Source organism: Gymnoscopelus braueri (assembly GCF_963280865.1).
Source record: "Gymnoscopelus braueri genome assembly, contig: SCAFFOLD_300, whole genome shotgun sequence".
Lineage (NCBI taxonomy): Eukaryota > Metazoa > Chordata > Actinopteri > Myctophiformes > Myctophidae > Gymnoscopelus > Gymnoscopelus braueri.
This window is the reverse complement of record NW_027660890.1, coordinates 1-14,820: the sequence shown is the minus strand read 5'-3', so window position 1 is coordinate 14,820 and position 14,820 is coordinate 1. Positions and strand designations below refer to the sequence as shown.

General features: G+C 48.5%; 1 protein-coding gene across 1 annotated transcript; it reads right to left on the bottom strand.

Annotated features, from left to right (window-relative positions):
- Nucleotides 1-9,847: 9,847 nt before the first annotated feature.
- On the bottom strand, nt 9,848-13,984 carry LOC308081080 (uncharacterized protein; the record flags this gene model as incomplete). The annotated part of the gene is made up of 3 exons (XM_080457479.1): nt 9,848-12,219; nt 12,683-12,733; nt 13,642-13,984. The coding sequence occupies 3 exons, from the start codon at nt 13,982-13,984 to the stop codon at nt 11,597-11,599; spliced, it is 1,017 nt and encodes a 338-aa protein (XP_080313605.1). The 3' UTR covers nt 9,848-11,596.
- Nucleotides 13,985-14,820: the final 836 nt, after the last annotated feature.

The following is a 14,820-nucleotide window of genomic DNA, read 5'->3' as shown; positions in this document are numbered from 1 at the left end:
TGTTGAGTGAGAAAACAATGTTGCACATTAAGCTAATCATCTGGGGAGCACCCAAAATAATTTGGGAGCCCCCGACCCCCAGTTTGGGAACCACTGTAGTAGTATGAGACTGAGTGAATCGTATTTGGCTCTGAAGGTGTCTGTCTCTCTTTCAGGATTACAGCTCTAGTAGCTGGGAAGACGTCGGAATGACACTCCTCACACACCTGCTTAGACTGGACCTGCTTGGAACAACCCTCTAGATGATGTAGTGTGACTGTGTGGAAGAAGAACCTATTTATTAACCTATTTATTTTTATAAAAGTGTATGTATAACGTTTATTGTCTCCGCCGAAGGTGGAGAATATGTTTTCGCTTTGTGTGAGCAAACATTGTTAGCCAAGCTAACATTGGGCAAGCTCCACGTGACACGTGTCAATTTGTTGACACCAATGCCTCTGATTGGCTAGAGGGACGCGTGACGAAATAAAATTCTATAAATAGGTGTGTCACTTCAAAAAGCCCCTACTTTTTGAAGTGAGGTAAAACAGGATCAATCAGACTTGATTGGAACAGTACCTTCAGTAAGTCCAAGTCACCCGTCTGTGCGTGTGTGTTTCCCTCTGAGAACACCTAACATTGGTCAAGCAAAGGCGCAGAAGGCCAAAGCTAAGAAAGCATACTCATCTACAATTGTAACGTAGAAGAGGACTAGAGTTGAAATGATCCCACAACAAAGCCGAACTCTTAATACGTGTCAATATGTTGACATCAATGTCTCTGATTGGCTAGAGGGACGCATGACGAAATACAATCCTATAATAAAAAGGTGTGTCACTTCAAAAAGCCGTTTACGTTTTTGAAGCGAGGTAAGACAGGATCAATCAGTCTTGATTGGAACAGTATCTTCTAGTCCAAATCACCCGTCCGTGCGTGTGTGTGTCCTCAATCTTCAAAAAATTTTGGATCTCTTTTTTTCATCCTATCTTTTTTTAAACATCTCAACTATCTCATTAGTTATTGCTATGATAATATAATTGCTATAGTCTGCTGGCGGAGACTTGTGCTCCGAGGAGCACATTTTCTAGTTTATTCTGTATCTAGTTTAATGGCTTATTTTGTGTCTATTTATTTAATAAATGATGTAACCAGGTGTGATCTGCTGTTCCATGTGTGCACTGCAAATTCTTATAGGACATTTAGTTACATTAACAATACGGGCAGATTGTTTATAGATCCCATGATGGAGGAAAACCAGTCTTCCTAAGTTAAGATACAGATACAGAGTAGGGTGAAATTTCACGAAAAACCATCAATAATCTAGATAGTATATGACAGTATACGTCCTTTACACTATAGCCTGCAATAAATCTATCTTTGGGTATGATGGTCGACCTCTAGCCATTATGATGCACAGTCAGGTAGATGTCTTCAACAGACAGACAGGCTGGCAAACCTCACTGAGCTCCTGATGAGACATCGCAGGAGAGCACTGGAAGCATAGATCAAGAAGTCTTTGGGCCTTGTTTAGACAATGGTGCAATGTGGTGTATGGTCTCTAAATTCCAATTTGCTAGTTATCCAGTGGATAATCTGGATGCAAACTAAGGCAAAAGGGGTAAAGTCGTAATTAAGTCTCTGAATTAGTCATGGGTGCGTTTTGGGCATAAGTCGCCTCCCATTCCCTTTAAGAGCCAGGTATTTCAATGATGGATTCAGCAGGTTGGAGGAGATGTGAATGATTTTCTGCTGAGGAAACGGACCTGCTCACATCCAAAGTGAAAGTGCACGACCATACACATCGGCGGGTTACATCCTATGTAACCCTGGTTCTCTGAGTGGAGAGACTGGCTCTCCACTAAATATTATTCAATATTTACGGGAACTGTCCCCCCGGGGGCAGTGCTCGTGGATACTCTTTAAGACACACCACATATGGTGGCCCTGCCCTGATTTGCAATCAGTGGGGTATTTAAGCCCCACCCAGGCAGAGCCACTTTGATTAACTTTGATTGACACGAATTTCGGAGCGGCTGCTTCGTGGAGAGCCAGTCTCTCCACTCAGAGAACCAGGGTTACATAGGATGTAACCCGCCGTTCTCTTTCGTGGTCGAGACTGGCTCTCCACTAAATATTATTCAATATTTACGGGAACTCTCTAAGACACACCGCGAGGAAATAAGCAGACCCAGCCGCCCCGCGGCAGCCAGAAGCAGTTTAAGCCCGCAGTATCAGCCCAAGGCGTGCTCCAAAATCCTATCATCCAAAAGTATGTAATGCTCGTGGCCTAGGCGCAAGACGCTACCTAGGCCCAGCTGGCCCCGCCAGACGCTAAGGCCAGTCAAAAAAGAAGGCTCGTGGCCTAGGCGCAAGACGCTACCTAGGCCCAGCTGGCGACAGGCCAGTCAACTGATTAGCCACCTAGCCCGCAAGACGCAGGGCTAGCCTACTATGCACGACATCACTCCGAGCCCGGTCCGTCCTACGGGAGCCAGGGTCTCGGAGGCACGGTGAGTATGACCTGTTCTACCGCCTGGAGCCCAGCACTCGCTCCGTGAAGGGGGTGCTGGCTGCCACGTTCATGCAGTAGAACCTGGCGAATGTGGAGGGCGCCGACCAAGAGGCCGCCGTACAAATTTCGGACAAAGAGGCACCTCGCCATAGAGCCCATGAGGTAGCGAGGCCCCGTGTCGAGTGTGCCCGAACTCCCGTCGGGACTGGCTTGCCTGCCTGTCTGTAAGCCTCTTGGATTGTTTCCACCACCCAATGCGAGAGCCTAGCCTTAGAGAGTGGTTCCCCAAGGCTGCTATGCCTATAACAGACAAAAAGCTGGTCTGTTGTCCTGTGGGCCTGTGTCCGCCGACAGTAAGTCCTCAGGGCCCTGACAGGGCACAATAAGGACCGCCCGCCCGACCCCGCTTCACCGCTTCCCTGCGGAGGGTTGAAGGGGTGCAGTTCAAAGGACTGACCGGCTCGGGACTTTGACCAGACCTTAGGGTGGAATGCAGGGTTGGTCCGCAGTACCACCCCCGCGTCGTCCGGCAAGAAGCGGCAGCACTCCTCATGCACCGACAGGGCATGCAGCTCCCCTATTCTTCTTGCGGACACCATCGCCAGCAAGAATGCCGTCTTGAGGGAGAGCCACTGCAGCCCTACTGTTTCCAGTGGCTCGAATGGCCCGTGCCGCAAGGCCGCCAGTACCACTTCCAGATCCCAAGGGGGGGCTGCCGGCCTACCCCGCAAGGGATGGTCCCTACGAGCCCCCCTAAGAAACTGATCAATAAGGTTGCAACAATCCACTGTCAGTTTCCGTGGTCCGACACGGCTTGCCTTTATGGCTGCCACCATTCCCCTCACAGTCGTAGGAGACCTGCCTGCCTCCAACATTCCCTGGAAAAACGGGAGGATGTCCTGGGCCACACAAGCGAGGGGATCCAACCCCCTCGCATCGCACCATGAGCGGAACGCTCCCCATCGATAGGCATACGCTGCCCTCGTCGATGGAGCCCGGGCTGCCAGCAAGGTAGCAACTACTGACGGGGGCAACCCCATGGCTAGAAACTCGGCCCTCTCAGGGGCCAAGCCCAGAGCCTGAGTCCCTGGGGAAAGGGATGAAAGAGAGTCTCGTGGGCTTGAGACAGGAGGTCCCTGCGCACCGGGAGCTCCCAAGGCTGACCTCGGAGAAGGGGTGCAATCGCCGAGAACCAGAACATCTGGGGCCAATTGGGGGCCACCAGGATGAGGCTCACCTCCTCGGCCTGAATCCTCTGAAGGAGTGGGTGTAGGAGGACAAAGGGAGGGAAGGCGTAAAGGAGACCCTGCGGCCACTGGTGTGCCATCGCATCTGTGCCCAGGGGAGGATCGTCCCTCTCCATAGAAAAGAAGAGAGGGCAATGCGTCGTCTCTCTGGAGGCGAAGAGATCGGCCACGGCGGTGCCGTACCGGCTCCAGATCTCGTGCACCACCTGCGGGTGCAGCCTCCACTCCGAGGTGAGGGGTCCCCCTCGGGAGAGACGATCCGCGGCGACGTTTTCCACACCCGGCACGTACATCGCCCTCAGGGACTTGAACCGGGGGTGCGCCCACTCCCATATTGCCCGTGCCAGTCTGCAAAGGCGAGGGGAGCCCAGGCCTCCCTGCCTGTTGACATATGCCGCTGCCACCGTGCTGTCTGTCCTCACCAGGACATGGCGGTCTCTCAGTACCCGCTGGAAGCGTAGAAGCGCCAGATATATCGCCCGCAGTTCCAGGAGGTTGATGTGCTGCGTCAACCACGGTGCCTGCCAACGGCCGCTCACACCTTCGCCCTCGTGGACGGCTCCCCAGCCTACCAGGGAGGCGTCGGAGGACACCACCTGGCGGCGCAGTACCGGCCCCAGCGTGTTGCCCCTTGCCAGAGTGGTCGGCTGCTCCCACCAAAGGAGGGCCGATCGCAGCCTGCGTGTCACCAACACCATGACCCGCCGGTCCCTCTGCGGGCAAAGGCCCAGGCCCAGGAGGCAACGCTGCACTGGCCGCATATTCAGGAGAGCCAGGGGCACGACGTGCACTGTGGCTGCCATCAGCCCCATAAGGCGGAGGCACAGCCTCCAGGTCACCCTGACCCCCAGCCGAAACTGAGACAAGCAAGCCCTGAGGGCGGCCTGTCTCACCGGCGTAAGGGACAAGGTTCCTGCCCTGGCATCCAAGCACATGCCCAGGAACTCCGTGGATTGAGACGGCTGGAGCCTGCTCTTCTCCCTGTTGAGGCGCAGGCCCAGGTGCCCTAGATGTTGCAGGAGCCGAGCCATGTCGCTGCGGCACTGCACCTCCGAGCTGGCACACACCAGCCAGTCGTCCAGATAATTCAGGATGCGAAGACCCTCTCCCCGCAGAGGTCCCAGGGCTGCGTCCATGCACCTCGTAAACGTGCGAGGGGCCAGCGATAAGCCAAATGGGAGGACACAGAACTCGAAGGTTCTGCCATTGAAGGCGAACCTGAGGTATCGTCTGTGCCCCTCCCGTATTGGGATTTGGAAGTAAGCATCCTTCAGGTCGATTGTGGCGAACCAATCGCCTGGGAGGATGGCCTGTCGGACCCTCGGCACCGTCAGCATCCTGCAGCGCAGGGGTCTCAAGAATTTGTTGAGTCTCCGCAGGTCCAACACTGGTCTCAACCTCCCATCCTTCTTGGGGATGAGGAAGTAGTGGGAAGAGAACCCAGCCTGCTGAGTGGCCCGCGGCACTTCTCTGATGGCCCTCTTCACCAGGAGAGTGTTGATCTCCGCAGCCAGAAGCTCTCTGTGCTGCGCAACTGGCACCGCTGTGACGGTGACCGACCGTGTCCGTGGGGGCGGACGCAGGAACTGCAGCCGATACCCCTGGGTCATGGTGGAGACCACCCAGGGGTCCGCCCCAATCGTCCCCCAGAACAACCTCTGTTCCAGGGAACGGCAAGAGGGGGCTAAGCCCCCCCCCACTGTCAGGACCGCGACGGGGGCTTGCGGGGCTTACGGCCCCGGCCCCGTCCCGAGCGCTGGCCGCGCCCAGCCTTGCCCCGCCGAGAGGCGTCCAGCTGGACCCTTAGGTCGTCTGGAGCCGCATAAGTCGGCCGGGTTGGTGTAGACCGAGGAGCCGCGGAGCCACGGTGCCCGTGGCGGAGGACCTTTGACATCTCCTGGGCACACCGGCGGGCCTCCTGGGCCTGCTGGAGCATTGTAGTCGCCGTTGGCCCGAACATGGCCGATGGCACCACTGGTAACTTAAGCAGACAGTTCCGATCCTCTGACTGTAGCTGCGACTGGGACAGCCAGAGGTGGCGCCTCGCCGCCCAAAGCGAGGCCAGGGCCTTGCCCGACGCCACTGCCTGCTCCCTAGCCAGCTTTGCCAAAAGTGAAGCCACCTGCTTTAACTCGGTGGCCAGGCCGGGGGTTCCACTGTCCAGCTGGCCGACCAGATGGCGCTGGTACAGGGCCAGGATAGCCCCTGTGTTAACCAGCTGGCCCTGGACTGCCAAAACACTGTGTATCCTGGTAAGCATGGAATCCATAGCCCTTGTGTTTCTGCTTGGGCAGCTGGGCCTCCCCAGAACCGAAGTGGAGGGGGTGACCAATGCCCCCAAGGCCTGATCCATGGGAGGAGGCGGGCCACAGCCCATCCTCTCCCGACCCTCCACGCACGCCAGCCGTCTAGCCAGACCCGACCAACGCGGGAGGCTAGTCGGTTTCTCAAACTGCTGGAGTACCAGGTCCTCCACATCAGAGAGTAACGGTGTGGTGGGGTGGCGCGGCTGGTCCCCCGCTTCGTCGTCGAACCGGGAGGCCCTTCGTGTTTGCTCTGCCGGCAGCTCTATGTCCAACGCCCGAGCAGCCCGAGCGATGAGCTCGTGGACCAAGGCGGGGAGCTGCTCTAGCTCCTCCTCCGCCTGTGCTCCATCCTCCTGCCCCTGACCGGGGGGGAGGTCTTCCTCCCCAGAGTCGAACCCCAGGACGTCAACGTCGTCATCCTCTGAGGTCTCCTCTAGAGACGCCTCCTCCTGCCCTACCGACAAGGTAGCAGCCGGGCGCTCTGGAGGGGGCGGGACTGTTATTATGGCCCCAGGGGGCGGCATAGGCAACTGGTCGTCCCCAACTTCAATCTTACGCCGTTTGGCCGGATACAGCTGCCCTAAGGCAGTGTCCATGGGTCGGGGGGGCGGGGCTGTTATTGCGGCCACCGGAGGTGGCCTAGGCAACTGGTCGTCCCCAACTGCAATCTTACGCCGTATGGCCGGATGCAGCTGCCCTAAGGCAGTGTTCATGGGTCGGAGAGAAAACGACTGAGCCCTGGCCTCCCTCACTCTAACCGGCAGGGTAAAACAATTCATGCACGCAGAGGGGTCCAGACTGCCCGTGCGCGCATGATCCATCCCCAAGCAAAGCATACATTTATCGTGGCCGTCCTCCAAGGGCATCCTTATCCCACAGCCCAGACAGACGTGGGGCGTTGGGCTGGCCATGTTTGCTTTCTATGTAAACGAATCTATACCCTAATATATATAATATATCGGTATGTATTCGTGAACGTATTTATTTGTATATCTATATACTCATATAACAATACTCGAATATTTGTATACTCATATACCTAATATTCGCCCATTTATATATTCGTATATTAATACACTTACTCTAATGAGCAGAGCCAAGTGTCTCTTTATTTTTTAATTTTTTCACTTATACCGTGAAAGTATTTATTTGTATATTTATATACTCAAACAAGTCAGTGCATTGCAACGAGAGGAGTGACGGCCAGTAGAACTCCTGACCTAGCGCCACGCTGCCCTCTTGTGACCTGTGGGGCACAGTGCAGCCCTCTTCTAGGACGCACCTAGGCCCCTCCCCCTACGCTGACGCCTTGCACAGCGTGCTGCGTCAACGCGGAAGTAACAGAGTCACGCTGCCACTGTTTGTTTGTTGTTTTTTTTTTCCCTTTGGCTCCGCCGAGGGCTTTTCGGACCGCGGCGGTGATGACCACCGGTAGTAGATGGCCCGGAGGTCCGCCGACTAGGTCAGCCTCGCTCGGGTTCTACGGTCCGGTACCGCGCCGTGGCGGCGTTGCCGGCGATCCAAGCACTCAACCGCTACACGGGGTTGGCCCACTTGATCGCTCCAGCAAACCAGCGGCCGTCCCGGTCCGCCCTCCGACTGTGTCAGATTCGGAACCAGGCTGCAGCCGCGGCGATGGCGATGCCGGCGACCAAGCGTTCGGCCGACAGACGGCTTCCCACTTGGTCACTCGAGCAGAACAGCAGCAGCCCTGATCCGCCCTCCGACTAGGTCAGATTCGGAACCAGGTTGCACGCCGCTTCGCCAGGAATGTACTTTTGGTGTGAAATATGACAGCGAAGCGTCCTGAGAGGAGCCTCGCAAGACCTGCTCTCTACCAAAAGGTAAGTGGACCACGCTGCCAAACACCCGTTCTGTACTGTTTTCGTCTTAATACTGAGCCCACAATGCGTCTGCACTCGTGGAAATCAAAGAATCAAAGTGGCTCTGCCTGGGTGGGGCTTAAATACCCCACTGATTGCAAATCAGGGCAGGGCCACCATATGTGGTGTGTCTTAAAGAGTATCCACGAGCACTGCCCCCGGGGGGACAGTTCCCGTAAATATTGAATAATATTTAGTGGAGAGCCAGTCTCGACCACGAAAGAGAACAATAATGTAATAATAATGCAAAAATACCTTTGTCTTGTGAGCCATGTCCAGTGAAGGCACAGCCTCCCTACATTACTGACAACTGTGGGAGAGTCCACACGATTTCTTTTACTCTGTATCACTAACGTCGGGTGAAAATCACCCAATCACCCAAAAATCACCCAATCACCCAAAGACCAGGGATGGGGGCAGGGAAACAAGCCTACCTTCGATGGTGTCACTGAGCAGCCTGAAGGTACCCAAGGACCAGCCCACCTCACACATCAGCAACACAATGAAAATCACATAATCCTAATTGTGTGGGTGAGAATCATGCAACCTTAGTGTTCTAGGGTTAAGTGATTAAAGTGTTAAAAGTTAAATGGCTCTATATTCTGATAGAAATCATTAGTAGTGTCTGTGTCTCTCCAGCTCTTTAACAGAAAATTCATTTTCATATACCAATTTTATCCAATCAGTGTAGAGAGAGCAGCGAGAGCAGAGAGCTCATACAGGATAAAGGATAAACATTTGAAATTGGAAGTGATGAGCAGACACAAATTGGAACTGGAACACTATACATTTGAAGTTGATAGATAGGTTCTCTCTCCTGATTGGATGAAATTGTTCATTAAAGAGCTGGAGAGACCCCTGTTATTGAACAAAATAAATACTTGATAGCAATGATTGCTATCTGAGCAGAGCTTCAACGTTTTTACAAAAATCTTTTTAAAACAAAGAAATATCACTTACGTATAAGTTTATAACAGCAAGACACAGTGTTCAATTAATTTAAATGGGGCTATACAAACAACAAACCATCCTCCCATCCATCAGTGGGGTGCATTATATTCAAATACATAAATGAATTTGCTTTTTATTAGCGACGTGCTCCAATACAATATGCTCGTCGTCTTCGGGCATCATGTTGATTAGTATAGTATGTATCTACCTGCAAGGCTGCTCCAGTGACTGGCTGCAATAATAGGAATTATTTGCTATATTAGCATCAGTTTACCGTAGTCATAAAACCACTTAAGCCCTAAATACTTCATCACACGATGACTAGTGAAAATAGCCGATCTACAAGTTCACACTGCTTCACAATGCGAAGTGTTATGAGCTTCTAGATCTGCTATTTTGTACATTCACACACGCACGCACACTATTTTGTACATTCACACACGCACACACACACACACACACACACACACACACACACACACACACACACACACACACACACACGCACACACACACACACACACACACACACACACACACACACACACACACACACACACAGCAGAAACCTTATGTCCAAAACAGTTACTTTTCAGAAAATGTATCCAATGTAGTTATCATTTAGTTGCAAACACTTGTTAATACATTTCATTGGTTAAATATATGTACTTAACCACTTTCACTTTCAAAATGTTTCTAAAATAGAAAAGATTGCAGATCTACAAGCTCACAAACGTGTCATGATGCGAAGCGTTGTGAGCTTGTAGAACGGCTATTTTCACTACCTTTTGTGTGATACCCTTGAAGTAGGGCATTCATTTGCAATAATGCAACATCTTCCAAAATAGATAACTATTGGATATTATATTAAATGGTGATATTTGAGCGATCTGCATATTTGCAGTTTTGTTAATATGTATGGTGACTGAAAAGTCAAATAAGAACTTAACTAGGTGTTATATATTTTTTATAATAAACCAAAGTGTATTACTTACAAATAACTAAAAGCCAAACACAAACAGCACAAAATAATAAAGCATTATTATTTGTTTTTAAACATCTCCAGCTGCCCTCATCTAATGCCTAATTTATCTTCATTGTCTGTTGTGTGCCAAAAATAATAATCTACAAGTACAGATAACCAATCTACAAGCTCACAACAAGTTACAGATGCGACACAGTTGTACAACAAAGTATAAATTGTGCTTAACCCTAGAACACTAACCATGAAAATAGTCACACTAACACTAACCATGGGTATATTTTACCCAATATAATAAATTCCATAAAAACTATTTCTCATCGAAATATATTAACAACCCATTAAGACCTGGAACGCATCTGTGTCACTTTAGATTTCTTTGGCTATTCAAAAATAGCAGATCTACAAGCTCATAGCGCGGCACCGAGTGCCGCGCTATGAGCTTGTAGATCTGCTATTTTTGAAAAATCTTGAAAAACATTTTTTTTCTATGTTTTTTCAAAAAACTGTTAGGATTTAGAAAACATTTTTAAGAATCGCCTCAGGTCTTAATGGGTTAAAGTGCAACAATACATGGCAAATTGATGTACTCCTCTTTGATATTTCAATATTGAATTTCACAAAAGAAATATGTGGGTATCGTAAAAGAAATATTCCTTTAAAAAAATGGAGCTGGGAACTTTTCCTTTGATCCACCCATCCTGGGACAAGTTACAGTCTAATTGCATCAGCTGACCATCATGGGAGTATGGGATTTGTTTTCACCCTCTAACACTAACCATGGGTGAAATTTACCCGAAGACCACCCTGTAGAAAAAAACAGGGATGGGGGTAGGGAAACAAACCTACCTTGTATGATGTCAGTGAGCATCCTGAAGGTACGCAAGGACCCGCCCACCTCAGACATCAGCAACATTATGAAAATCACATAATTACAATTGTTCGGGTGAAATTCACCCATGGTTAGTGTTCTAGGGTTAATAGGTTTCTGTAAAACCTATCCCCTACTAATGGCCTCTCAGGCAAATGTACAGCAGGGTTTTATTGGATTGACAGAGTTGAGCGAGAGTTTTGGGATCAGGGTTAGGCTTAATTCATCAATCTTTTCTCTTGCATTCAGACAGCGGTGATTCAAAGAAAGAATGCCTAATATTTGATCAGCTACAGTATGTTCAGGGATGTAGTGGGCATTTCTTAGCTGTGGAGGAGCTACGTCACTTGACACACTCACACATACACACGCACGCGTGCAATTGAGGATTGAAATAACCTCTTAAATATGTAGGCCTATTAATTATTAACCAACAATATATATCAAATTGTATTCTCTTTTTCTCTTTACTTGCATAATGGGTATACTTTATAGTGTTGTCATCTGTACATTTACCTGGTAGACCTTTGTAAACTTAGTTAATTCATGAATGCATCAGTCACTGTTATCAAACGTTCATATCTTTGGATTGCTTCAGAAAATCTGAAAGTTATGCCTCCTTTAAAAGTGGCCTACAATACTTAACAGGTCAGACACAGGATCTTTGAGATGCAGCCAGCCAGGTCCATTCCTAAGTTAATAATTTGTGCTGTTTTTGTCAAATGTTGTCAAATAATTGATAATTGATAATAATGTGAGAATACGGTCTCGCGGCATCACCCCCTGGCTATGGTTGTACATAAAACACTATTAAACAGGGGCACAACAGAGGATAAAAGTCGAGTAAAAAGTAATGTCAGGGTCTTTACTTCTTCTTTGAGGTTGCCTTCCTTGGTTTCACTGACTTGGGCTGGGCTTTCTTCTTTGCTGGGGCTTTCTTGGCAGCTTTGGGTTTCTTTGTGGCTTTCTTGGGAATCTTGGTCACTTTCTTCTTGTTCTTGGCTGCAGGTTTCTTGGCTGCAGGTTTCTTGACAGCAGGTTTCTTGACAGCAGGTTTCTTGGCTGTAGGTTTCTTGGCTGCAGGTTTCTTGACAGCAGGTTTCTTGGCTGCAGGTTTCTTGGCTGCAGGTTTCTTGGCTGCAGGTTTCTTGGCTGCAGGTTTCTTGACAGCAGGTTTGTTGGCCACAGGTTTGTTGACCACAGGTTTCTTGACTGCAGGTTTGTTGGCTGCTGGTTTCTTAGCTTTAGGCTTCTTGGGTGCATCATGTTTCTTGACAAAGGGATTTGCTACTTTATAGCTTGGCATACCATTATTCTTAGCTTGGACTAGCATGGCAATATTTTCCAGTCTCTTAGTAGCAAGCTTGACTTGTTGTTTTTTCACACCATAGCCAGCAGCGAGAGCGTTAGCAATTCTGGGCAGGGGGACACCATGACGTTCGTTGGAGGCAGACACAGTGTTGTAGATTGTGTTGTACATATTAACGACTGTTAGGGATAAGATAAGATAACATACTGTTATGTAATCAGTGTTTTTCCTCTAACATTCAGGAATTCAGTCATTACACAGGTGTACAGGTGTACTCCTATTTTATTTATTTAAATTAGTACAGTCTACTTGTATATAATTAAGTTGCCTCTGACTCCGTACTGTTCAAATTGTTAATAGATACAATCCATACAACTAGAAAGACTGAAATCTTATGAAAAGGGACTTATAGGGTGCAGTCACACCAAACTTTGATTCTGTTAATCCGGCGGATTCTGCCAATGCTTTTCAATGGGAACGGAGCAGCGGAAATCCGCGAATGGGAACAAACCACTCTGTTCCCATTGAATAGCATTAGCAGAATCAACCGCGTAGGCAGATTATTTTTTTTTGTGTGACTGCACCCTTTAGAAGTGCTTTCTGTTTCCCACATGAGACCATTTTTATCTTCTCAGGACCTACCTTTGGGTTCCGACACTGTCATTTCTGGAGGTTTCTGAGTTGAGCCAGCACCTTTAAGAAAACATGGGGCGAGAAAACATATTTAGTAGTAGTATTATTATAGTACTATATCATATTACATTATATTATGTATATGAAAATCTTTGTGTGTTGCCATTGATTCGATTTGATTCGATTCGATTCGATGAATTTTGAATTGATTAGGTCTGAAATGAAATCAATAAAAATGCGACTGCGACAGTGACTTCTAGAGTTTTAAAGTCACCCCACCACCTGAGAAATCAGTGCGTGCGTGCGTGCGTGCGTGCGTGCGTGCGTGCGTGCGTGCGTGCGTGCGTGCGTGCGTGCATGTGTATTATGTGTAGTTGGCTATATGTATTTCACCTTCATGTTTCACTTAGGTTCTGTGGTTAAGAGTTAATTTGTGTAATTACTTTGCCCTTCTCATTTATGTTAATACATACAACACTCTCACCCACCCTACACAATCCACTCATCCATACACGCATTACACTATTGACTTGATGATTTACTTGATTTCTACACTTCATTTGTTTAGTTTGTTTATTCCTAGTTTTTTTTATTTGGTTTTAATTATTTAACAAATACAAATTTACTTTTTAAACTGCGTCTCCCTTGTCTCTGGTTATGTGCTCTGGTACCCCTAGTACCCCTAGGCCAGGGTCATTTGAGAGAGAGAGAGAGAGAGAGAGAGAGAGAGAGAGAGAGAGAGAGAGAGAGAGAGAGAGAGAGAGAGAGAGAGAGAGAGAGAGAGAGAGAGAGAGAGAGAGAGAGAGAGAGAGAGAGAGAGAGAGAGAGAGAGAGAGAGAGAGAGAGAGAGAGAGAGAGAGAGAGAGAGAGAGAGAGAGAGAGAGAGAGAGAGAGAGAGAGAGAGAGAGAGAGAGAGAGAGAGAGAGAGAGAGAGAGAGAGAGAGAGAGAGAGAGAGAGAGAGAATCACCTGTGAATCCGTTGTTGTGTGTGGTTGGCCTGTCCATCTGATCTGCAGGTGAGGGCTGATGCAGCAGTTCACCAAGTTCCGGGTCCAGCTGACAAACGATGTCAATCATTTTGGAACACGGCTTGTTTCCCTTTCTCCGCACCATGTCAATAAGGCCCCGTGCTTTTTCTGACCTGAGCTTTTCACCTCTGACTGACTCCATCTCTGCTTCATTGATCACGTTCTTTAACAGAAGGTCATCCAGGAGAAGGTTCAGGTTGGCATCGGAGACTCCTTGAATGAACACGTTCCTCCCAGACCTCAGCTTCTCCTCTGCAGATTTGTCTTCCTGGGTCTTTGTCATGGTCTGAGCACAGTTTGACTCTATTTCAGGACAGAAACAGAAAAAAAAATAGCAGAATATTTTGAAATCTACATTTTTCTTTGTACTACATTTTTAAGGTGTATTCTTTTTTACCATATGTCTTTTAGGACCCTAAAGGTGTCTAGTTAAGCATCTGATACGCTGCACCCAGGAGTGGCTGGCAATACAAACAGCAAGAATTTTTATTCTGTGTGGCTATTGTTCTTGGGGTGATAATTAATGGCTACTGGTGAAGGAATTCACACATTTCAACGACCTGCCATTCACTTCATTGAACGTGGTCACTGAATTGAGTACTTCATTAGTATTCAAATTGCGCGTCATACTGTATAAGCACAGCAAAATCTTGAATCTTCAATACAGTTTGTGTCTTCAATGCCAAGTTAATACTATTCTGTAATAGATACAGGAAGGCTCGCTGTTAACACTGCTATAATTATATCTGATAAGCCTAACCAGCATTTGTTTATAACAATGCTTGCACTTCTATGGTAATAAAAACATTTAATAAAATACATCTAAGGCTAAAAGCAGCTCCGAAGTGGTTGAGTTACAGGGTGATTAACATTATAAACAGTAGAAAATCAGTATAAAGCATATTAACTGTACTCAGTGTTACTGTGAAACTGGGCCTGAGTGGGCCTGGCCGAGTTTGCGGGGCAGAAACGCGCGCGGAGCCCGCGCAATTTTTTTTACATTAATAGGAACTAGGGGGGGAATTGTTATAGTATACCCTCCAAAAAAATCTAGAACACACCACTGGTTTACTTAAGAAAAAGTTGAGTACTTTTTCCACCACTGCATACAAGTAGCCT